The sequence below is a fragment of the Salarias fasciatus genome, chromosome 20, assembly GCF_902148845.1.
Source record: "Salarias fasciatus chromosome 20, fSalaFa1.1, whole genome shotgun sequence".
Taxonomy (NCBI): Eukaryota; Metazoa; Chordata; class Actinopteri; order Blenniiformes; family Blenniidae; genus Salarias; species Salarias fasciatus.
In genome coordinates, this window is record NC_043764.1 from 16,610,056 (window position 1) to 16,636,949 (window position 26,894).

General features: G+C 43.2%; 1 protein-coding gene across 2 annotated transcripts in view; it reads right to left on the reverse strand.

The window, feature by feature from the left end:
• slc2a4rg (SLC2A4 regulator) overlaps nt 1-26,693 on the reverse strand; it is a 32,812-nt gene extending 6,119 nt beyond the window's left edge. The window contains exons 1-7 of one of the 2 annotated variants that reach the window (XM_030117856.1): nt 26,200-26,693; nt 23,870-24,105; nt 7,490-7,590; nt 5,741-5,979; nt 3,559-3,659; nt 1,645-1,918; nt 520-660 (exon numbers count right to left, since the gene is read on the reverse strand). In XM_030117856.1, the coding sequence (XP_029973716.1) occupies nt 520-660; nt 1,645-1,918; nt 3,559-3,659; nt 5,741-5,979; nt 7,490-7,590; nt 23,870-24,105; nt 26,200-26,475 (1,368 nt within the window). In that variant the 5' untranslated portion in view covers nt 26,476-26,693. The remainder of the gene's footprint in view (nt 1-519; nt 661-1,644; nt 1,919-3,558; nt 3,660-5,740; nt 5,980-7,489; nt 7,591-23,869; nt 24,106-26,199) is intronic. The other variant, XM_030117857.1, reaches the window with a different exon arrangement.
• Between the last annotated feature and the right edge of the window lie 201 nt (nt 26,694-26,894).

A 26,894-nucleotide genomic window follows, 5' to 3' on the forward strand; every position in this document is an offset into this window, starting at 1 on the left:
TCTGGGGGATTTTCAGCGAGTGCGGAGTGTAACAGGGACAAGAGATATTTAGACATGCATGATGTTGTAGCTGCATTCTGGGACTGATTTCAGTCTCTGTTATCCATTTCTAAAACCACCTTTGGATGAGTTATATCAGTGATCACTCCAGTACCTGGAGGGACACGGCGCTGCATGTTTTCATCATTTCTCTGCTCCATCACACATGATTGGACTGAGTGGCTCATTAACGGGCGTTCTGCAGAGTTTGATGATCGCAGACTCATTAGACTCAGGTGTGTTTCAGCAGGAACTCATTAATACCACGCAGGTCTTTGGCCCTCCAGGACCAGGATCAGACTAAACGGGAGGTGCACTTAAGTAAGCAGACGAGTGCATGAAAACGGCATAAAGAGGCAAGTAAAGAGGGGGGTAAAAAACAAAAAACTGTGACGCAAAGCTCAAACGGCTTCAAGAGGACGCCGCGGGAAGAGGCGGTTGAGATGAAGATAAAAAGGTGGGAGACAAAGCCTCACTCACCGGGACGCCTTTGAAAATGACAGGAGGGGACTGCCACGACACACTGATGCCATTCTCAGTCCCGGTTCCAGGCCCAATCCCATTACCACTGCACATCCCAGCCAGCTCGGGACCCACTGGGATGCTCACTGGAGCCGTGGCCTGGAACGCGGACCACCACCCCACACAGCCAGGAAAGGAGACGGCAGGAAACGAGACGGATAGGAAATGTGCCGAGAGAGAGAGAGGGGAGAGAGAGAGAGAGAGAGAGAGAGAGAGAGAGAGAGAGAGAGAGAGAGAGAGAGAGAGAGACAAGAGGAGATTACAGGAAAAAAAAGACATATAATTAGTATTGGAGCCATTTCTCTTTTATCTTAAATGTGCTTTCAAATGCAGCCTGAGAATTTCGCAAGAGAATTATTTTGTTTGAAATAAAGGTTTCATCATTATGGAGAGGCTTCATAATGCTGCCAGGAACTTACAGAAGATGAATTAGCAGCATTATTACTGTGCTTAGAAATCCCAGTTTCTGTGCATTTACACACTGTACATCTACCTTTTTGAGCATCTGTGTTGTCATAGCAACTGAAAGTTCGTCACTACTTCAAACCACTGCATAGGACTGCATTCAGCATTTAATATTTTAATTTTCCATGCTTTCACTACGCGTAGTCATTTCAGCTCGAACCACTTCAGTTTAACTTCAAGGGCATAAAAATAAGGAGTGGAGATGAATGAGAACAGAAGAAAAAAAAGGAGGAGGAGGGAAAAAAAGGGAGGAAGCTCTGACACCAAGTGAAGCAATGTGAGCAGGACTGTAGGCATATCTGAATCCCATGAGTGAAACTTTTAGAACTTACCAAAATGGTATGAAAATATGCACTGACTTTAGTTTTCATGATAAGTTTGATTAATACTGGCAAGAAAGTTTTGTTTCTTTTCCTGCTGTGCACTCCCACACGGGCGTAGGAGAGAAGAAACTCACCCTGACCTCTTTTTTTTTTCTTTTTTAGACAATATTCTCTCAAGCTGCCGCTGCAGATTCCTCATAACAAAAAACAAATTAAAAAAAATCCATCTCGATAACATGCTGACTGCTTCTTTCGATTCACCCATGTTTTGAGGGGCTCTTCTCGTGTCAGTTACCTGGTAGGCGTGGTCAGTCCGGATGTGGCAGAGTGTGGAGGGAGCTGATTGGCTGAGCAGCGTGGGGGCGTGGCTCTGCGGACCCTCCATGCTGATGTGCTCGGAGCGGGGGACGTCGGCGAGCGGCGGGGGGAAGATGGGCGGAGGACCGACTGTGGTGGGGGAGGTGGGGGTGAGGCTGGACAGGCCCTCCGTCAGGCTGTCCATGTTGACCTCGATCTCTGAGTAGTAAAAGTCTTCCTCTCCGTCACTGTAGTCCGAGTCACTGTTTCGCCTGCGGGTGAGATATTCCCAAACCGTCACCACTTTTACTACTGAAGTAGGGAAGATGGCCACAGGTGCAAATCCCTGCTGTGTCAAACATTAATACAGTTTCACGTCTCGAACAGCAGGGGGCAGTAAAAGCCAGTGTGCTCCAGAGACCAAATGAGATGACTTCTGCTCATTATCCCAACTATAACTAACCTTTGAACATTTTCACTTGTCTAAATGTTAATAAAACCACAGTATTGATGATTTCTGAACTATATTTTTGTTTTCGTCATTTCTTATCAATTCAAGTCATTGAGTCATTTCTGACCTACTGAGCCGTCTGTCTAAAATCAGTCACTGTACCTTCAGATCTGATGTCCAGTTTATACCGAAGGCAGCAGGACATGTCCGAGTATTAAGGCTTTGACCTCTGATAGACTGTGTGTATGTGTGTGAGTGAAAAGAAAACTTGTCACCTTTGACCGACTGAATTTTCAACAAATGTGAATAATCTGTGTACTTTTGATTGATCTGTGAGAACAATATATTGTGGAGTCCACTGATTGCACTAAAAATAAAGTTTTAACAAATATAATATTGAATAATAATAATAATATCCTTTGATCTTTATGACCTTTAGCTACTGCCTCTGGGATTGTTTCTGTTGCTTTTAAACTGAAGCCATTCCTTGGTTTTCAGATTCATTTAAATCCCAAACATTCATTCAGTTTCAGCAGGATTCAGATCCATGGAGCAGGATGGCTTTTGAAGCCTCGTCCTCTCCACATCAACCAAACTTTGGTTGAATTAACACGGTTACACACCGACAGCGTCTCCTTGTATAAACTTCACTGAACCTCAGATACCAATCTGGGCCTTGTTCTGATGGATAAAAATAGGTCTGGTTCAGCTGCATTACTCACTAACTTGATAATGAGACTCCAACAAAGCAGCGACTATGATTTCGAGCAACCATATTATGGGTTCATTCGTTTTGTGTCAACAAGACTTACAATCTCGCCATAAAAACACATAATCATTACCAATGTGGTTACTTATCTAAAGACTCACACATAATCAGCAGGGCTGGACTGTTTCAACTCTTCCTCAAAGCACAGATGTGCAGACAGTTTAACGACTGAGATTAGACGAAGGCACACAGTTGGATCGCATCCAAATAAGTCAAACGTGTGGCACTTCTCCTGCGTTACCACACCCTTTAAATCCAAAATGTGATAGCACTAGCCTGAAGCTGTGGGTAAAGGATTAGTGAAATGATACTGACACATTAAAAGGTCTTAATTGAAGTGAGAAACTAAGCCTGCAGTTCTGAGGCTGAACACTGGCTAAACTGAATCGAAAAATAAATAAATGACAACAAACACTCAACTGTTTTTTCTCCGGACAACATCATTAGAAAAGCCATCATGGCTCGTTAAGATCACAACACAACCTCGTGGTGTGTGCGTGTGTGTGTGTGTGCGCGTGCAGATTAATGGTGCCTGAGCACATGATACAACTGATACTCGGAAATGAAAGTATTACTCTGCAAGGATTTCCCAGAGCATCCAAGGAGGATGCGAGTCTTTACTCAGACTGGGAAACCCAGAAGACAACAACTGAACGCCGTGTTCAGGAGAAGTGGAGGAATTAGACACTCACCCCAGGTGGACGGTGCGGATGTGCCGCTGGATCCCTGAGGAGGTGCTGAGGACCTTTTCACAGTTCTTCCACAAGCACTTGAACATCACCTTCATGGAGTTCTAAAAGAAAACATTCACCCAGAATGAATAACTTGGATGTTAGGAAAAATGCCCTAAATAACAAAGGAAACACCACTGTACTATCTCCCTTTGGCCTGGGAGCCACGAATCCTCTTCTTACCAGTAGAAATACTTCAGCTGAGCTTTGACAGGTTTCTCAAAGAAATTAAAGTTTGTGCCATCCTATTTTTTCCTCTGTGGATCTCATTGGTTTGGGCAGCTTAAGTGGCTCTTGGCAAAAGACGATGATTCCTCATTACAACAAAATTTCAACAGAAAACCTTTCAACATGCAAATTTAAAGTGAGACACATTCAGATTGCAGTGATGACAAAATAAATGTACTGATTTGATTTCTCCCTGCCCTCCGCTCTTTTCTACTTGTGTGATCGGGTCTCTTCCTGCTTGCCTCTGCGTTCAAGGCTTCTCAAAGCAATACAGCTGAATAAAAGAGCCTCCCGAGCAGACTAGCGTAAACAGTCATGACCCTTTCTTAACCTCTGATTATCACAAGTAGCGTTTCAGAACACTTATAATATCCAATCCTCATGAAATCTGATTTAACATGAAGTTAAGCCGGGGGTGAGCCGCGAGGAGGCGGAGAGAGGTTTTCATTTCACTTTTTTTCCAGAGGCTGGCAGCTGTCTCCTGAGCAGGCATCGACCTGCATCACTGAGAATGAAAGACAGAGGGTGTGTCCCCCCCCTTATTACCTCCCAACAGCCCCGGAGGGAGGCAGGGGCGGCAAACGGAGGCCGAGCCAGGGAAGTGAGAGTGCAACAGGTTTTTATCAATGGCTTAAGTTAACTCTCTCCTCCACTGTAATTCCTCTGCCCCATTTCTCACTGACTGTCTTTGCTCTTAATTGCATTCGGCAGCAACGTGTCATTTGGACTTCTACACACAAACACACACTAAACTACACTGTTTAAAATAAGTCTTCTAATAAAAAGTACATAGCAAAGCTGCTCTTTAATCCCACAAACAATCACAAATCACTTAATTCCCTAAGCGTTTTTCTTGCATCTTAGCACAGTTACAGTAACACTGACGATTGCCATGTTTAATAATCCTCTTAACTCTCTGCCTGTACAAAACCATCCAGCGTACAATCCATGGGATGGATGCTCATACTGGTTTTAGACCTCTCCAGTCAGTGCTGTCTGAATTTAAGGAAAAGCTCACCAGGAAGTGGCTCGGATTTTTTTCTATATTCCTCCCAGCAGTATCTTAGTTAATTTCCTGTCTGCTTATGTCAAAAAATAGCATGGTTTTCTGGCAGCGGTGTCCTCTGAGCCTTTAAGGTCTGGTACATTCAGCGGCTCCATCTCCACACCTTCACTCTGTGAAGGCTGAATTGCAAACTCCCACGTATACAGTACGCTATATGAGCTCCCCACTGTCACTGCACGGCCGGAGGATACACCGAGATTAATTTCTCCACCGCCTGCTACCCTGAGCATCATTCTCCTTCCCTTCTTCACACCGTCCCGCTCACTCTCATTTTCATGTATCTGTTGAACCCTCACTTCCTGCTGTTCATCCCTCCCCCGTCTGCCTCCTCTCCTCCATTCTGACTGCAACCTCCCACCTCTTCGCCTGAAAAGGACTGAAAGGGGATGGAAAGCTTTTTGACAGTGAAAACATTTTGTCCTTCAGGACTGTTTCTATAGCGCAAAAATCAGAGGAAGGGAAGTGAAAGAGGGAACATAATCCATCATCCACACAAGCAGAATGCGACAGGTCTGGTGTTAAAGGCTGTGAAACTGTACAGTGCTTACATTCTGTGAATGTTTCAAGTGTGTTTCATTTAAATCTATCCTTACTTGAGAAAAGAACTGACAAGAGCGGAGTAGAGCTTACAACCATGTCTCTGAATTAATATCTTCATGATGTATCATTTGTTCTGATAAATGTGTGTGTTTAGTACAGCTGGTTAAATAAGCTTGAATTTTCTTAAAATCTCTGACAGCTGCTTGTTAGTTGCACCTGCTTGGCGAGTGGAGCAGTGGTCAGCATTAGTCCAATCATGTGATTGTTTCAACCATTTCTATGCAGAGTAACACACGTTTCCCGCTTTACCTTTCTCTTCCGAGGTATGGGGTCCTCAAACATGAAGTGCGCGCTCTCTGCGGCATCCTCGATGGCATCATCACCCTGGGACGAGAGCAGGAAGTTCTTGTTGGCGTCGTTTGAAAGTGGCGGGGACGGCGTGGAGGGCACTGATTGGTCGCTGGCGTCCCAGCTCCAGTTGCCGCTGGTTGAACTGCTGTAGCTTGCTGACAGCACCTCCTTCCAGGTCTTGCTGGCTGGTTCCGGAACTGGACATGAAAAACACACAACACAGCCTCCCATTAGTGGAAAAGACCGCAAGTTTGAAATTAGAGTATCTGAAGGTGAACAAATATGGACCAAAATTAGAGGCCAAATGTGAAATAGAGTTCAAGTGTTGGCTAGTTTGAAAAGGCTATCACGGTACTGGCAACATAATGTAGGAACAGTATGCATAATAAACATGACCTCAATCCTGTCTGTCTGATGGAAATAAAACCATAAAACACCTCCAAAGCCATAAACCCCCACAGCCTTTTGATGCAAAAAGTCTCCTGGTAATATGGCATATATGGGAGTGACTTTAATGTTCTAGCGTCTCTTATTAAGCTAAATTAAATTGCGGCATTCAAAACATTTTCAATTTTCAAGACAGGGTTACATATCGTTTCTATAAGTCTCAGCTCACAGATCTTTTCTATACGCTTTGATGTTTTGACCAATCCAATAATGCCTGACCGAACTCTGACCTCAGACTAGATAATCACGCTGATCTGAATTTCACTGCGGAAAAAGTCTGTGAAAAAATTAAACCCCAATATAGTGCAAAGCCTTGAAACATGTATGTTAGGGATTAGCTTATATGAACCAATTTCCGATGGAAATATAAGAGTTTTTATGGCAAATCCATAGGAACATGTAACATGCATCAATCTATGGATGACGAACGGATTACTTCGCTATTCCAGAGAATTAATAAGGTTCTGTGGCAAAGTGTGCATCTCTCAGATTTGGCAAAAACAAAAGAAATGGCAAAATCAGTTTTTTGAACCAACCATAGCAAACAATGATCGTTATCTTGTTGAAAAGATCATTAAGATATTTAGACTCTCAATAAAAAATTATAGCAACACATGCTAAAAGTTGGGCTCCAGAACAAGTGTACAGACATTAGTGTTGTGTCTCTAACATTTTACATCAAATAACTTTTTTTTTTTTTACATTTTTAAACCAAGCCAAGTCTCACATAAACCAAGAGCACACTCTGATAAGTTCTAACAACTGCTGAGCTTTTACAAAGGGTCGACACAGCTGGATTCATCTCCCAGAGCTCTTCCTGATGCAGAGATCTGAAGTGTTATGTGATACCTTCCTGTGGGGAGCGGAAAAAAAAGAAAGAAAATCTAACGGAACTTTGACCGTCTAGCGTGGTCGACATGGGAACTGCAACCACAGCAAGACTGCAGAGGGACCTGTGGTGACAGGTCAAGGCTGAACAGTAGGGGAAATGTGGAGCTCGAGTAAACATACGCGCATCCAAAGATAGGAAACGGACCTCATAACACGGCCTCACTTTTGGTCAATAAATAAATACAGGTGAAAACGCCGACGGCTCAGCAGTGCAAAAGGTGCGTCGGGGTGAACGAACCGCAAATGATTTGCACTGAGTCGCCGTGTAGGAAGTACATGCGAGTGTAGTAATGTTTGACATGAGACAGTGTCACTGGCTTGTACGGCCAGAGCTCGTGTTGAGGTTGCAGCAGGTGCCGGTGGTGTTACCTGAGGGCGTAGAGGAAGGGTAGAGCACCAAAGGCGATGTGGACAGTGAGGTCAGGACGGTGGCAGCCATCACCTCCTTATCAGCATGACCTGAGGGTTTCCTGCAAAACACACAGAAATATAGTTTGGGCCGCATAAGCAAATCCACAGGTGTTGCTGTCCTTGCTTGAACTGAAGCCATGGTGAGGCTTCAAAAAGTCAATTATCGGTCACCTTTGTTTGGTTTCGACTGCATAATAGCATAATTACCTAAGAATAAAGCCTTGTCTGATCACCCTGGAAAAACAAACAAATGAAATGACTGTGATTTCCACAAACACGATGACAGACGCATGTTTTCATGTACAGGAAGTCTTGGATAACTTTCTAAAAGAAGATGTCGCGTGAAAACCACTGGAGTGAAAGTGTTTCGTGACATATTTGCTGTTTCCTGCACAGCTTGTACAACCTCAGAGAGTAAGAGAGAGATACTTGTTCCTCCGTCCCTGCTCAGCACGCCCCATGCTGAGCAGTCTGACCTCATCTTAAATCTTCTTTATACTGCTCAGTTGTGCTGACAGCAAACACACATTCATAAACACGCACACTTCCACAAAGAGTATAAAAAAGTACTCTAATAAAAGTGTGACACAACGGCAACTTGCATCATGTTGTTCACATCCGACACACACACACACACACACACACACACACACACACACACACACACACACACACACACACACACACACACACACACACACACACACACACACACACACACACACACACACACACACACACACACACACACTTATTCTCTCAATCAGTCCTATTCACTCCTGTCCGAGCAGTTCCTGAAAACAAGATGTGGGGAAAATTATTTAAGGCAGGGCCAAAAACTCACCCACACACATCAGCACTCAGACGCACAAAAGGATTTCAATTTCACAAAACACACTAAAAAACGAAGCGATAAAAGTCAATATACTGATAAAAGCATCCATCAACTATATGTATGTGTTCTACAAAGCCAGACAGACAAAAATATGTGCCAAAATAAAGCAGACACACAAGCTGAGAGTCTGCCGCTTTAAGAGATTCTCATCCCGCCCCTAGACTTCTCCACTACACAACCAGAGTAAACTGGTTTGAGGCATTCTCTCAGCCAAGCCCTAAGTCCTGGCAGAGATCCACTCGAGTCCCGGTGCGTGCGTGCACACAGACACACACACACACACACACACACACACACACACACACACACACACACAGACACACACACACACACACACAGACAATACGAAACTTTTCTTTGGACTCCCAAACATGCACAGAAGTACACATTAAATCATCAAGTGTACGTGTACCTGCACGCACACGCTCGCTCACTCACACACACACACACACACACACACACACACACACACAGTCGACTCTCCCCTAGAACATGTTGCTTGAAGAGAAAAAGTTCAAGAAGTGGCCAAGCTCCCACGCTGATGATCTGAAGAGAATGTGGAGCATGGCGAGCAAACAGATCACAAAGGAATGTAGCAGATATGGAGGAATCTCTCTCAGACTCAGTTCACGCTGAAGCTGTTGGTTTTACCGCCAAGCATCTCAAAACATGGACTTAAATGCGTGCGTGTGTGTGTGTATATTGCGTGTCGAAGAAAATGTGGGCAGTTGGCAAAAGAGCCGCGTATAATTATACCAACTTGGAGAATTCATGGTGTGCAAAGAATAATATACACACCGCAGAAGGCATGCCCGAAGGAAAGGCGTGTAACACACATTTACTATACTATACGCCACGCACACACCCGCACATGCACACTGTCTGGGCAACAGATAAAGAGATAACAAGATTAGTCGTGTCCTGTTTCAGTCATTAGCCTTGTTTTCAGCAGCGAACGGGGCCAACTGGGGACACAGTCTTTTCCTTACAAACATTCCTCTGTTGTTTTTTCTTATTTGTTCACAAACATGGACGACATGCTGTCAGTCTGACTGACTCTGACATTAAATTTATATGCTGCTTCCTTATACACACACACACACGCACATATATATTTTTTTCCTTTAAAGAAGAACAAGTATAAACATGTTAATACCAATGCTAATTGCATCTTTGAAGTCCCTTTTCTCTCTCTCTCTCTCTCTCTCTCACACACACACACACACACACACACGCCCGCAAGACCCCATTAATACCCACCCCTCCATCTCAGCCTGATTTCCTGACATTGAGAATTTTCCTTCCTCTGCTTCCCAGAACAATCATGATACTTAACCGCAATTTCGCTACATCTGCTGTGAGTTCTTGCGGGAATGCATTGGTGTGTATGTGCATGTGTTAAACAAAAAAACAACACCGAGGGCATGTTTCAGACACACTTTCTCAAAGGGCCAATTGCTGACTAACTTTTATTCATGCTGACAGCAGCGAAGCGCGTCCACTGCTGTTATCGGGCCGACTTTCGTATCAGTGTTTACAGTGAGTTAGAAGCAGATGGCTGCCACATTGTGCCATCATAAAAGCCAGCAGACAGATAACTGGCCCGCCATTCCTGTCCGTCGCTTTCTCTGATGAACACATCATTGCCTGCAGATACTCAAAATGACACTGTTTCGCTTCTCATCTGCCTGTGAAACAGCGACAGAACCACTAAATGCGGGACTGGAGGACAGAGGAAAAATCAACAGCACTGATGCACGCTAAATCTGTTTTCGAGAGAAAGCTAAACTGGGGATGCCTTTATTTAGTGTGCAGAAAAGGGCGAATGCAGAGAGGAGATTGCAGTCAACAAAGTCAGCCTGTGTGTGGCAGATGTCAGGAGGGACTTTGGTTTTTCACTTCCTAAAGCGGGATGTTTACAAGAGCCATTTAGTCTATCTGCGGTGCAGTAAATTTAATGATGACATGATAAACACAGGAGCCGCCCCTCACATATGCAGACAAACTAACCTACTTTATGAAGTCTGGGAATGCCATTCATGCATGGATTGTCATATTTACAAGCACTTTATCAAACAGGTACTGTCCCTTGAATGAGAAACCAGTTTCATTTTACCTGTATGTTGTACCTGTATGTGGGTCCAAGTATGTGCACAATTTCTCCCTCTCTCTGAAGCTCTCACACACACATAATACACACACCTTCTTACCTTCCTTCCTTCCTCCCTCAACTTGCATTGGCCTTGCCTGGGCCAAGAACACTCCCCTCTGGCAGCAGCTAATACATGGAGCAGCTAAAGTCAACAAGCCAGGCCCGGGCACATGCAGAGAAGGGAGAGGGAGAGGGAGAGGGAGAGGGAGAGGGAGAGGGAGAGGGAGAGACTGCCGTTTCGAGCCAAGAAGCAAGCAGCAACAACAAGCTCGAAGTGCGGGAAGAGAGGAAAAGCAACATGTCTCTGAGCATGTGCGTAATGAACGGCTCTTGCAAATGACTTCCGAGCCGCAGACCGTTAAACTGAATCCAGGTTTATACAAAGTATATCTGAAGAGATGATAATAAGGTTGTTTTTGTTTAAGAGAGAAACACAAAAAAATAAAAGATGTAACAGTAGTTTTCCACAGAGATACTTGAGGACTTTGATATTGCAAAGTGTGATTTGATGCGACAGTGATGTTTGGCACCATCAACCGCCTCCTGGTGATGTGGTGGGTTCTGAGCTGTTGTTGGGGAGAACTACGGGGCTTCCTCTCTATATTTATCATGCCACCTCTGCTCCAGTTACCATCCCAGCTAAAATCACTAGGATCTGCCTGACTGCAACTTCCATAAAACACTCGAAAACACCAAACGGATTACACATAGTGATAAAGACGGCTTGGCTTTGATGTTTATTACAGGAGTGTTGGGAGGAAAATTAGTTTGGAAGCATCAATACTTGTTTTCCCAAAAAATCCAAAGCATACACAGCTTTTAAACAATTCAGGCCTCTAGATATAGAGTGTAACTGCTTGATTCTTATTAAATAAGTAAAATAAGGTTATTTCAAGTGGATTTTCTGTTTTGAAAGTAGGGCATCATATCAGAGGTCTAACTTCGTTACTGGGAAAGAAACTGCATCACACCAGCTGAATGGAGGAAACTCAGGCAAGATTGATTCTTCATTCTCGAGATCTGAGGGTCTACAGAGTAAGGGACAGAAAGGGACAGTAGAAGAGGCTGGAGCTGCGGTTTGGGATTTCACTGATCTGTGTATCTATGTAATCAGTTCAACATAACAAGCCTAGTTTTCACTGGGTTGGACATTCCAGCAATAATCTCTGAAGTACTTCAGAGCCGAGCGGTGCTCGCTTTAAATAGCACTTATCCATCCAATGTGATCATGTGATTAACATGATCCTGAAAACAGACATCAGGGTGTATTTGTGTGCCTCTGTATGTACTGTATGCATGAGTTCCTGTTTCTTTATATCCAAGGCAGCTGCGTGTCACACTGGGAAAGAAACTAGTTTCTGACCTTCACTGTTACAAAACTGAACAAGAGTTCGGATATTTTTAAAAGTTTCCATTTAAACTATGTGATGTTGCGGCCAGCGGAAAGGGCTTTGTAAAATACAGTTTTAGTGTGAACACACGAAGGAGTGATATGATGTCTGACTGGTCTCTCCTGCACAGTGAGGCAACAGTGCAGCTATTAGGACTGTGCAAACTGGTGCTGCCTGCAGTACGACCCGGACAGCTGCCCCATCCACACCCACTATTATTAGAAAACCCACTGCTCTAAATCCTGCAATCACTCTGTCTCCAATCATCTAGCCTGACTCCACAGCATTATACAATGCCCTCTGGGTCTTTCCCCCTGTGCTTGACACTCTTGCTACAGGAGGTGGTAACGATTGGCAGAAAAGAGTCGATCCCAGGCTGAAGAAAAACCTGTGTCACCACATAATAAATAGTTGTGACCTTTTGACACCGCCCACTCGGCATTTTTCTCTGCTAATTGACATTTTTATCGCATACCGAGTATCATTATCATATAATGAATAGAAATAGAGTGATGCAGAGAGATATGAAGGCATTGTATAGTGTTGTATGTGTGTGTGCATCTTGGAAATTCGCCCAGCGCTGCACAGCCCATACACATGTTGTCCCTTACGTAAGTCCCCAGGCTCTGAGCCCCCTGGAGAGGGAGAGGCTGTTAAGCAGGAGCCGTGTCTCTTTAATGTGGGCTGTGAGTGTAATGGCTATTCACTCCGGGGACAAAAAGCCCTCTCTCTCTCATTCTCTCTCTCTTGATCCTAGAATGCAATCTGCGGCCTTAGGGACAAGCACAAACAACAGATAGCTTTGTTCTGGCAAAATAATAGAGGACAGCCATGGAGCAAAAGGCATGATTCCCTCTATGGTTTCTGATCAAATATGTCACAAACTACACAGGCGGCACCATATTTCCATGACCGTATTTCACTGAACCACCAGACGCACTGGTCAAACATGAAGGAGGAAATGGATTTCCTGCACATCCCATGTGAATACCACTGCATGGAAGGCACATTTAAAAACAGAAAACAAATAACCCAACACAAGCAGACCTGGAAAAAAAAACATATGTCTTGCATACTATATTAATATGTAGCAGCAGAGAGTCAGACAGTGGAGCATAACATCAAGTGCCGCCACAAGCAGGGTGAGCACAGTTGCAAAGAAAACATCTCTGAATCGGTGTGAATGTGACTGTGTATCCAGGACGTGTCCTGCTTTCACCCACGGTCTGCTGTCAATGGCTCAAACCGAAGATAGATGGGTGGCAAAGCAGGTTTATTCACACCGCACCAGATTTGAGGCATTCGAGTTGTGTTACAGGAGAAAAAAAAAAAAAACACACACACACACACACACAATAAGTCTGCAGTTATTAGGACGATTCTAGCGTTCACGTGCTGCAGCTCTTAATTTCTCACGGTCACTTCATGAAATACAAGATTAACTTGTAGCTATAGCAACTCCCCTCACAACTTGAGGCTGCCCCCTCCAATAACAACAGTGTTGCTAAGGTAATGCAGGCCAGTCTCTCCTCGCCGGTGGCCTTCATTTTCTCCTGCAGGAAACACACAAAACCTCCCCGTCTGCTTGAAAACAAACCTTTCTGATCACAGTGCAGGTCGCTCTTGTTTTGAGGTGATACAGCGAAACACAGGAGCTGGACAAGAAGCTGTCTGATCTGAGAGCTTTATCACATTTCAATGCACCTAAATTATCAACCCTGAGCTCAAGCGAATTTTTGATCAGAACATTTCCTGAGTCTCGACAGAAGCTCAGCTCCAGCTTTGATGTGTTGATACTCAGGAAAACGAGGAGCTGCTGCCATAAGAAGAGTTGACTGTGGATCATTCCCGTTTACATAATACGGACTATATCGCACGTGCGCATGCATGCACGCACACACACACACACACACACACACACACACACACACACACACACACACACACACACACACACACACACACACACACACACACACACACACACACACACACACACACACACACACACACACACACACACACACACGCACACAAGCACACACACACAATCATAGTTTAGATAAAAACAAAACAAGAAAAGACATTTACAGAGAAATATGGGATGAAGAGCAAAACGGTTGGTAGCCTTGAACAGCGGTCAGTTCTCCTTCTGCAGAGCTCAGACTTTTATTTTCTTCCTCATTCCTCACTTTGCACTCCCACACTTTTTTTTTTTGCTCCTATGATTTGCCCTCCTGCTATCACAAGCCACAGCAGGCCTCTGCCGGGCTTCCTGTGTGAGAGCAAACTGTTGCTATCCTCTGCTGTACTTACTCCTATGAAGCCAAATATCTGCAGGCAGCATCAGACAGGCTAAAACTCCACACTGTAAAACAAACTGATGAGTGTCTTTATTTTTTTCCCTCCTCAGAAACAGAATCTGATAGAACTGAAGCATGTAGTTATCTGTTTGTGGGTTTCTATCATTTCTTCTGCACTGCTAACCATACCAGATCAATCTATTTATGAGAATAAGCACAGAAAAAGTTTGGGAAAAGAAATGTAGAGCAGAAATAGAAAATTGAAGGGTTTGAGTTGAGCTCACAGCTTATGTAGATGTGTTTTTCTGTATTAGCCCTGTGACGGACTGGAGACCGGTCCAGAGTATGAACTTCCTCAGCCATTGACAGCTGAGGTAGACATAGAGCCGCGCGACACAGAGTTGGACAAAGTGATATATAAGATGGATGGCTGGAAATTTTAGCTCAGGGCACACTGTTAATAATGTAATACTGATGTTGTCCTGGGATGATATAAATTCACTCTATCCTCTTCTCTCTGCTGTCTGGACTAAATAGTACTGAATAGTACCTAAAGCAGATATTAAAAAAAAAAAAAGTCTCCATGCAGCCCTCCTGGCCTTATGCCCACAAAAAACATTCAGCTTTCTCCAAATTATCAGTGTTTCTCCATCCCGCAGAGCCTGCAGAAGAAAGCAGCAACACTATTGGGAATAAGGAAAGGAAAATGGCCTTTTTATCAAAACCGCCATGCCAGCAATTTGATAGCTAATGAGATGAATGAGGGCAATAAGAGCACATCATGAAGCAGCAGAGGGATGGCGATAATGATGAAAACACACATTTATCTATGCACAGCAATAAAGAAGCACAGCGTTGCTCCTCCATATACCGACCATCTTACCATATACAAAACACTGCAAAATGATGGTTGGATTTCATTATATAAGATGAGAATGGTCATAGGTTTATTGCTAATGTCTGTTTTTCTGGGTAGACAGGGTTTTTTTTCTGCAGGTCAAACAGACTAAGGAGCTTTAGAAAGACGGGCTGGTCCTTCTGCGACTGCACTAACGTTATGTTACACAGTCAGGTATTTCAAGCAGTGTTTCAAACATGATTTTGCACATCAGGAGGTGAAGAAGGGACCGATGAGTGCAGCTCCAGTTTAAAAGCGGTGAGGGGAGTAGAGTCCTTTAAGCTCACAGGGCTTTAGACAGATCCAGCTTCAGAAATGTCAACATGCCAATATATTACCACCCCATCCATTCACTCCACAGAGCAGACTGGTACATGCAGGGTACCGCAAGAATACTCCTCCATCACATTCCACAATAGTAAGGAAGCTCGTATAAGCCTGAATTAAGAAGAAGAAGAACAAAAAAAAAAAAACTAATAAGGCAAGACAGCCACGTGAAATAATTTTACATTTCCAGGAACAAGTAATCAATTAATTTTTGACAATTACGGTAGTTCAGCCAATACACATGATACGTTTCATTTTTTCTTTTTTTTTACCATCTGATTTAATAATACATTTTTATGATGGAGAAAACACAAATCAGGCCAGCTAGAAACAAATAGAAATAATAAAAACTTGAGAAATTCAGTATTAACCCTGTGGGGGTAATATTAATGCAAGATTTCTTCATGTACTTTCAGTTCACATGACAAAGAGCAAACAGATTAAAGTGATATAAAAACACTGGTGCACAGCAGTAATAAAAACTCTGAAATGAAGCTACAGTAAGCTTCAAATTCTCTTTACTTTGTTCTCCCTCTCTCTTTGTTGCAGCGTGCCTTTCAGTCTCATCATGTAATTATGGCCAACAAAACACAATGTAAACAGAAGCCAGTATATATACTGTGATGATGGTCCCGGTCCAAACTGGATTGAGGCAGACTGAGCGGGAGCAAGGAAAAGCAAAAGCTGCTTGTAACTGGAGATGATCAGTTAAGTCTTCTCCGTAAGTTACAAACAAAGGAAATCTCCTGAAATGAGTCAGCGTTGAGAGGGCGACATCACTGCTGATTGTATACGAACAAACAAGCAAAAAAACGTCGACATTGGAGACTTGTCCCAACATTTCACAGTAAAAGAGGCAAATGTGGACAGAAAGGCCAAAGACAAGTCTGTGACTGTACAGCTGTGGTGAAAAACTCTCAGTATTATGAAGAGCTATGAGAGTGTTTGGGGTTATTTGGACAGTGATGGCTGCTCCACACTGCACCTGACTGAACACCTTCACACACTCAACACTTTGTACAGTGGCATGCTGGTGCTGGAAGGCAGCATGGCTGACACTGAGATGGGATACATTATTAGTCTCCACAGGCAGGGAACCTTTACCTCACCTTGGCAGCAGTCTAGCAGGTTCATAATGTGTGCACAGACTGCTCTGCTTTTATCATTATAATCAATATTGTTATCACCATCATCATCATTATGTGGGGGTGCAAAGTGACTGGATGAGGAGCACTGAAAGCTCATCTGTGAGGAGCCACATTGGAAAGGAAAGTATGTTCTATTCTGTCTTCAGCAGCTGAACACTATTATACTTTTTATTATTATTTTAAAAATCTAGTCGTAGTAACCCCAGTAAGTGAAGTAAATATAGCTTATTCACAAAAGTGCAACAGTAATCATTTGTTGAGTTGTGACAACAGTGACCTCTGTGGCCACAACTTGTACTTACATGATTTTAGTGTGTGTGTGTGTGTGTGTGTGTGTGTGTGTGTGTGTGTGTGTGTGTGTGTGTGTGTGTGTGTGTGTGTGTGTAGTTTCTGCTCACATGTTCAAATGAAAGCACCAAGGGTGAAGGTGAAGATCATAGTTCTCAGGAAGAAAAGCAAACAATTGTGAACTAAGTCTTTTCCCTCCTTTTTCTCTGGTGTAGAACTCATGATTCACATTCACCCTTTCATCTAGTACGAATGTTCATTTGGATTTGATTCAACTCTTGCAGAATCGACACTGTTGTATTGTGTTAACTTTTTAAGTTTTCTAGTTTGATTGCTTGTGAGGGTGTAATTTGTAGTCTTGTTTGGTTTTTCATTTTGGCCACTCTATTTTCAAACTTGACAAGGAAAAATCTGAAAAACACATCTAACCCTAAAATATGTTATGCTTAACAGGTGAAACTGTTGTGCGTAATCTCATTAGAGGAGTGTACCTAGGCCAGGTTGTTTTATTGTCTTGATCTAGCAATAAGATAACTGTGAATCATATAGCAAAATCATACACCTGCACAGAGAGACATGCAAAATAGCAATAAACGTGTGTCGTTAAAACTGGCCTCTGTGTAAAGCGTGCCGACCGGCTGAGCAGTGCAAACACTTTGATGCGTCATGCACTGACCAGGAGGTGAGAGGACAATGGTGTGACTGGCGGATCTGTGTTAAATGAAACCTGATCGCTTCACCAAGGCTGCAGAATGGAGGCGTGTGTGTATGTGTGTTAGGAAGTATGAGGACTCTATTGTTTAGGACGTGGAAGTCTAGAGAACCACTTAAGAGCAAACACAAAGCACAGAGGGTTTGTAGTAACTCAGGAGAAACAAGGCCTACTGGTTCTTGCAGCCTGGACTGTTTTATGTTTTAAACATCATTCAATTAGAAGCTTTTACAATCTGGGTTCCTTAGTGTTTAGAAATGTGCAAAATCTTTTCTCACACTCTTGATTCCATGAAAAGTCAATTCTCACAATGACTTAACTTCAGGATTGTTTTCTTCCACACATAACAAAACGAGGAGTGATGTAACTGCAGGGTAAGTTAAGGACAAATGAAGCTTCGGTGCCGGCCGGGTGTTTTCCTTGTCTAATGCGGTGATGTTATATGGGTCACTGCCACAGAAAAATACTACAAGTAACGCTAGTAGACTGCAGACAGAAACAAATGATGCCCTAAAGGTAATTGGACAGTAACATCCCAGAAACAGGCAGAATAATTTTGTTTTGCAGTGAAAGAAAACTTAAAATAATAATGCTTCCAAAGGAAAAAAAAACCCCAAAAATGTTGAGCTCGAACACAAAAGTATCAGTATAAAAAACAGATGTAGGCCATTCAGCTGGGCAGGACGAAGTGATAGTCGTTCCTTAGTCTTCTCTCAGTTTGCAGTCTGGACTGAATTTCACTCCTTGTCATCAGCAGACCGGGATGACTTATATTAGAGTTGTGCAACAAGCTGTGTGTGTGTGCGTGTTTTCTTACTTTCTTTCCTTTTTTTTTTTTTGGTAAGGACTGGAGCCTGAGCGCTAACTCACAGCAAATCATATCACCGTAGGGACAAAACTGAAGATCTACATTGAGGAAATAAATCAATTCTGAGGTGAAAACATGTTTTATTGTCAGGCTGCAGTTCAGCTCAGGTTAAACTCAGAGTTCAGGCAACTGGCTAATAGTTAGGAATGAATGTAGGGAATGAATGTAAATCAATGGAGAGAGAGCGACGGAGAGAGAACGACAAACAGAGAGAGAGAGAGAGAGAGAGAGAGCGACGGAGAGAGAGAGAGAGACAGACAGAGAGAGACAGAGAGAGAGAGAGAGAGAGAGAGAGAGAGAGAGAGAGAGAGACAGAGAGAGACAGAGAGAGAGAGAAACAAATAAAAGTCATGAAACTTGGAGCCTAAAGTGGAATTCTAAAACAGTTACTTCAGAGTTTAAAAGGCTTATGTTCAGAAACCCAGGATCTGGTTTTTCAAGCCATTTGCAGATTGACAGAAGCGTTACACAGTGCTCTCAGAAAATGCTCTTTCCACATTTTTCAAACTAATTTTACACATTAAAAAGGCAGAACAGATTACCAACAGTATAGAGCTTATATCAAGAATTATGTTAACTAATCAGTGTTGATTGTTTCAAGGAAAAAAAAATAATGGGGGAGTTTTTTAATAGAAAAGAAATATTTTCTTATTCAAAGTCAATCCTTGGCTGGTGTGTCAGCAGATCTGTGAATTCACTGCCAAAAGAAACATTGCGAAAATTCCAGTGACGGCGACGGTATAAGTTTATAACCATGTGAACAGATTCAGTCCCCGAAAAGACGTTTAGCGTTAACAATATCACACATATGCTGAGGGTGTGTGTTCATGAGTGTTGAAAGAAAGAAAGAAAGAAAAGACAGCTTAGAAGTGCGATGACTCTCTATAGGAGTGTGGAATAATCTGTTTGGCGAGAGACTGTGCATTGTTCGGAGGGCTTCATCTTCTCGGGATTTGAGTAGGATTTACTCGGTGTTTCTCCAGACAAAAGAGAAGAAGGCAAAAGGCCAAGAGAAATACAAAAAAACCAGATGTACGGAACAGATAAAAACACATGAAAATTGGAGGCAAGGAAACTTCACCAAGATGAAAAATGGCGACATCTCTGCCAACATTGTCACCATGTAGCAGTTTAACTTAGAGCTGTATACTGTTTGGTGTCAATGTTTAGACTGATGTCAGAGCTCAGTGTCCCTGCAGAACAACCGAAAAACAACGGATCAACTCTCAACTTCGCTACAGCTACATTCTGAGGGACTTTTATGAGCAGGAGTCCAGAGAGAGGGAAGGATATCGAGAGGGCAATAAAACTCGCATAAAGTATGAAGGAAAGTTGAGGAGAGAGGATGAGAAATGTACCGAGAGCGTGGACTGGGGAGGGAAGGCACAGAGTAGCTAGAGGCTGGCATGAATTGAATAGGAGGAGGGGCAGTTGACTGAGGCATCTCTAAATGCTACTGAGGCAGAACGGGAGGCCTTATGTAAGCCTCTATTAGTGTGGGTGCGCAAGCGATAAAGCATTTTACTGCTGCAGTGCCAGAGCTGCGCAATAAGAATTTCCTTCCCTCTTGATAAGTGGTTCTTTCTCTCACTGTCCTTAAGGCACCCTGTCGGAGGACAGCTGTACAGGACACAAACTACACACGGGCTCAGAGGCATGGCAGGGTTAAATGGAGACACATAATTCATCATGTAAATGATAGCTACAATGGTTTTTTTCCCCCCAGTGGTTACGACAGTCAAAACAAAGCAAAAAGGCTCAGTTTCTACTCCGAGCTGAGGCCCTCTCCGTGTGGAGTTTGAATGTTCCACTGGTGCTTCAATGAGTTTCCACCGGCACAACAAATACGCGGATATTCAGTCAATCCAGCCACCAGGTATTGGCTGTGATTGGACGCCCAGTCTGAAAAAGGGGGGTATTGAAGATAGACGGCTGTGGGAGCTCCTCTAACTTTGTCCACGTAACATTACTTATGCAACCGAGCAGGCTGTTTGCAGAAAACATTCCTGCATGACTCCTACTCTCCTCCTCACTTATGAAATTGAAATGAAATTTTGCCTCTCTTCTTTGGTGTATTAAAGCAAATTATTAATGTCTTATGAGACAAACACACACTTCACTCATGAGGGTTTTCTCCAGAGGTCCTCATTCGCATTAAAGGACAGATTATTCACTCAAAGCTGCTCACATTCCTTTTTGTGCCGAAACTCTACGTCTCACTTCCAAGTCAACACACACTGACCCTGCAGTATTTGATGAGGAGCTGTCGGCTACAGTCTGCTGCAGCTATAAATTGACTATGCGGCTCATAACCCAGATCCTGACGCTGACCTAGCAGACGTGCCAGATGCCTGTTTGCGTCCTGGTCTGACCCTCCCCACTCGCATGACTCCATTCATTGAGGGTGACCTTTCACCCCTGCCTGTCAGTGCAGGAGGTTTAACCTCTTGTGGTCTGGAATGGAGAAAAAAAAAAAAAAAAAAACGGTTACAGGGAAGGAAAAAAAATGTAGCCTCAAATTCAAGCAGTTTTATCAACTATGATGATATGTATATAGTAAAAATGTATTCAAGGCTTATAGAGAAATACCACATGCATATATTAAAAAAAAAAAAAAAAAAAAAAAATGAGTGGGCTGCTTTGCTCAGGAAGGACTGTCAGCAGTCTGGAAGTGGGTTACACATCCCAGACTGGAGTGGGGGCGGGTAACTATTCCTCTGACTCTGACCTTCAACAACCGGCTGTAATGTCTCCTCTGGGAGAAGAGGATTGGTGGTGAGGTGGTTGGAGGGGGATGGAGAGGTGGGAGACCCTGATCCATTCTGCTCAGAATAAACCCTGCTGGTAACTCTTACGCAGCTTCAGTTAAAGGCTGTTCGGGAGTTATGCTTTCGACCTCCCACCCCCTGCCGCCACCCTCACCCCCACCACCACCCCCTATGGCAGTTGCTTGCTTTGGTGTCTTGTTTATGCAGAGTCAGTGTTTTCCATTCATGCTGCCCTGCTCTGGTGACAGTGTACCTGACCAAGGACAGATAAGAAGGGAAAAGGTTTTACATCAAAACAAAATACACATTCATCCCCTGCTTCCTTCTTTTTTTTTTTTTGTTCACTGAAACTGTTTTTGTTTTCACACTTGATTAAAAAAAAATAAAGAGAGAAATAGACAGAGGCCCTGTTACCATGGCAGGTGGGAGTGTTTAACCAAAGAGTGTCGGACTGTGTTCAGATGAATATCCACATACACGAGTGACAATATGTTTCAGTTCCTCCTTCTTGGTTCAAGATCATTGCCCAGGCTTGTCTCAGAAACAGTGACCTACTTTGAACTGCTGGTTGGCCAACAGACAAGGTGTGACGCTACTAAACTGCACACAAAACAAATGCACACTCAAAATACTATAAAGACACACGGGAGTTTCAGCAGGATCTTTACAGCTTAGCTCTCTTGAAGCATTATAAATGCAGTACACAACATTACCTAAGATGGGGAGCAAATGACTGCTGTGAATAAATGTTAAATTAAAATGGAAAAAATAAGTTCTGTTATTGGCAGTACCTGAAGCAAAGGCAGCACCTCTTTAATGTGACCACTGGTTAATGGAACAACACAGCAGTTACTGTCAAAAACACATGACTGTGCATGGGTGTATGTGGCAACTAGTGAATTTTTAAACAGCACTTTTAATGAGTGATGAATACCACACTTATATACATGCTGCACATCACGCAAGAGCCTGGATGAGGCTAATAAAATCAGGAGAATATAAATGGATCATTGATATATCTGAACATGAAAACATTTCTATTAAAGCTGATGAGTCAGTCAAATGAAAAAACGAGCAAAAAAAATTATTTACTGTTGTCTATGGTCTCCCACATTAAATTTGAAAAACATCATAACAAAATCAGTCTTTTTTTTTTTTTTTTTGCAACAAAAATCTCCTTGAACATTTTTTATTCCATTATTTGCTGATGTTTCACAACCAAAACATGTGATTACTGAGCACTTATCACTAATAAACTGGGACCCGCGGCTCACAAAACAGCTCCATAGTAAAGTAGGAGAGCTTCTTATCATCAGCAAGAGAACAAAAGCCATTCTGGATGAGGTAAAGACAGAGCTGATCCGAAAGGTCAATGGAGCAACAAAGCAAAGATACCTCACTAATATGACTACATAGTTATATAATGTTATGCAACTTCTTTTAGTGGCTGTGTACTATCAACTCAGAGTGTTATTGTGTTAGCAGCATGTTGAGATAGCCATCAACAAGCCGGGGAAAGCAGAGGCTTGCAAATCTGGGCAATACAAAAAAAAAAAAACCTGTCTTGTTGTATTGAAAAAGCTATCATCCTTCAACACACACTCACAAAAAGATAGGCACAAGATCACTCATGCTTTAAAAGCGTGTTCAGTCTTGCATACTCCCCAGAGACATTCATTCACATCATACATGGCCAGCAGCACGTCAAAGTCATGTGACCAGAGAGGGAGGAAACGGAGGAAGTTGTGGTGTTTAAAGCCCTAAAACACCGACATATCTATAGACATGCTTTCAAACACACTCAGAGCAATTGCTACCAGGATTATAACCATCTTAACATCTATGTCAAAAAATATAATCTCTACAAACATCTCTCCAAATAAACCCTCAGAAATTCAGAAGATGTTGGGCTTGAAAAGAATCTGCTCTGTTCTAACATTACACTGCTACCGGGCATTTTGGTGGAAAGTAGACAGTGTTTAACAGACAGTGACTTCACAGAGACAGTAACCAATGACTGTACAGAAGAAAAAGGGAGTGCTTATAGGCACCACCTCCAGCCTCTCCCGTTTCTCTTACTGTTACATAATCACTTATCAGCGAAGCGGGCTTGTCCCTGGATGCATGTTCTGCTGGCCCTGTGGGAAACTGTCTGTATACGCATGTATGTTTACTCAGTTGCTATCAAAAAAAAGGACCTTGGTGCAAAATGCGCATGCATTAGTGTGAGAGAATAATGTGAAACAGCCAGCGCTGGAAGCAAAGTGGGCTGCACATGACAGATCAAACACGGCGCACACCCGCACAGCATTCATCTTCCTGCAGTGACAGAGCGAGTACATCACAGTAACAATTCCATCAGCAGCGTCTGCCAGAGGGTCAACAGCGATAACAGACCGCATATTGATATTTTAAACCTTCGCACTATTAAAAACCTTGAAATGTTTTTAACTTATCAATCAGTAAAACGTGTTAATAACAATCTCATCTTCATCACTGTCTTATTTTCTACTCAAAAAGAGTAACTGAGCTCCAACACACCAGAATCAAACCCAGAGATAAAGACACACCGGATGTATTCTCTGTACCTGTTTCTGGGGACCGGGATGTGAGAGGAGGGGAGCGGCTGTCTCTCTGTCTCTGGTACTGTCTGCACTTGTGCTGCCCTGAAACTGCTGGCCAGCTCTGCCTGTTTCCCTGGGTTTCTGATGTCCAAAGGCATGAAGCTGCTGGGCAGCTGCCCGTTGATGACAGGGCAGTGAGTGGGACTGGACCTCTTCAGGATCCCAGAGGAACCGACGTCTTTTTGGTCCCCAAAGCCATTCTAGAAAACAAGACACAAGAATACATTAAATCAGGTCATATGTGTCAGAGATACAGTAACTCCAGTAGTAGCTTTCATTTCTAATTTGATTAAGGACAGAAACCCCAGTCTGACACATCAACAAAGAATGTTTTAACAATTAAATTAATGTCAGAGAAAACTGACAGTAACATCTCAAGTTCCTCTTAGTATTACTATTATTCAATATCTGCCAGGTTATTGGTATTTCCTCTTGACAAAATGCATTTTTGCTTCATGCTGTATTTATGTTTGGTGAAAAAGACAAAAACTAGGATAATCATAACAGGTGTATTTGCATAAAGGTAAACATTTCCAATTGAGTGAGTTTGCCATGTATGTTTTCTTCCCACTATTCAGTCAACATATACTTAGCTACAAAAAAAGTGGTCATTCACAAATTCTACATTAAAGGTTGCCAAACATAGTAGTACAAACACACAGTGACTCCATCTTTTAGTGGCACAGAGCGTGAACTTAGCCCATATTAAAAGAGGGTATATGTATGGTCTATTTCAAGGCTACAGGAGCATTCATTGGTGCGAAAAAACCATGACTAGGTGCATATTTGAGCCAGCCAGTAATGTGGAAATGTATTTACTCATGTTTTGGCAAATAGTCAAACCACAAAAACATGAATATAAATGTACAATTAAAAGTAGCAGTCCACCACAAGACTACAGCAAACAACCTTAACCTTAACCTTAAATATGCAGTTACATAAACAGGTTTATCCTTGTAAAGACTTAAATGATGGTGATAAGAACAAAAGTCTTGGTAAGTTTAATTAAGACTAAGTGCAATCAGTCTCATATTGCAGCACAAATTGATTTGTTTTGGATAAATGGATGAATTTTCTCATTGGTAATCAGCTTTTCATAGGAAGCATACTCCACTGTCAAACATAAGGCCAGTGGGCCAACGCAGGCTCACAAAACACTCCAATGTGGCCCGCCAAATCAACAAGCAATTTTTATTTTAACAAATTTCATACAAGTAGCAGACACAACACAACACAAGATGCGAGCTGAGATATAAGCAATGCTGCCATGAAAGCTAAATACCTCAATGTGAAAATGCAAACTGGTATTAGGCTCAAAGCCATGCTGTCATAGTGAGTTGCATAATGCAACAGTTATAGAAGTTTCTTTTGATATTTCACTGTATTTTTCACCAGAACACATTAAGATAGGCTTTCTGTTGAGAATATAGTAATTTTCCATAGTAATCATAAAAATATACACATTTTCATCACATATACTTTGCATGACAACAAATAAAAGCTTCAAAGTTAACATTTAAAGGTTATTATGAGACTATTTTACCAATCTGGCCCACTCAAGATGAAACTGAATGTATGTGGTCCATGAACTAAATGTGTATAACATCCAAGACCTATAGTAACATTAGATTTTACAAACATAGCAAAGAAACTGGTGTTTTTTATTTTGTGACGACATAATTTTAATATGAAAAACATGAGCACAAGCTAAAGATCCTATCTTTTCTAATGCGAGTTGTGGTTGGTAGAGACTGGCCCCAGGGACAGTTACTACATGAAGGTGTTTCAAAAAAAATAAACATGCATTCAGTTCAAATTGTGAGAAAATGAAATACCAATACGTGTATAATAAAAAGTGAGCAAAATATGCATCAGAAAGGGTGAGATCTGGGTTAGTGTGGAGCCGGGCCTGGCTGAGCAGGAAGCCCACGCTGTAGCTCCACCCGGAGTCATGGGGGAGGGGGTCAGCCTTCAGTTTGAAGTCCCTGCCCCCCTCCACTGTAAACTTTGCACACCGAATGAGCCGCCATTTAAAGCGGTTAGGATACCGTGTAATTCTCCCCGAGCCCGCACTGACAGCATGTGTGAAAGTCCCCGGTCTTTCTCCGAAAAAACAACAATAACGGACCGGCAGACAGCCGCCGGCCGGTAAAACACGACAGCCGCATGTGCAGGCCGAATAAAACTGTCAGAGCCGCGTTAATGACAGGCTACAGTTCCTCTCGGTATCCGACCAGTAACTTGAGGGGGTGGGGGCGTATGCCGGTGACTCCACCGGCTCCGCGGACACTTACTTTTTCCCCGTCGTGGAACGTCCGCCCGCCGGGAGACGGCCGGTTCCCTTTCGGAGAGCTCCTCTCGTATCTACCGTCCGCCACCGGGCCGCCGTCCGTTACAAATTTGTAAAGCACCGTGCCGTGCGTGTACGCCGGCGTGCAGCTGCCCTTTTCCACCGGCCCGGGTACCCGGGCGTCGCGGAGCACGGTGCGGCCTGCCCGGCAGTTAAAATCCGCCGCACCGCCGACCCTCGTCCCGACCGACGACTTCTCCAAAATATATTTGGACTCCATATTCAGACAGGGCAGAGACTAAAGAAAGAAGACCAGCTTTCTATAGGTTTTAGTGCAAAGTGCTGGCGTTAGATACATTTATCAGGATTGTCTCGCGTTGTTGGGTGCTGTCTGAACTTCTATTCTAACCTACATGTAAAGTTTTACACCTCCAGCACAGCTGCGCCGCGCCGCTACCCGGGATGTCCAAAAAGCCGCCCGATCCGGAGGATCACGGATTGTTTTGCCTCTTTCCTCCAAACCGATGCCACGCCCCCTCCGCCTCGCTCCCATTGGTCCGCCGCGTACATAAACATTACACTCTGGCACGCGTCCACGGCGAGGCGGCCTCCCATTGGCTGCTTCCGCCCTGTCAATCACGTTTTTTTTCTACTCTGTGTAATGTGGGTGGCAGTGAGAACGGGGCGTGTTCCGCAGTT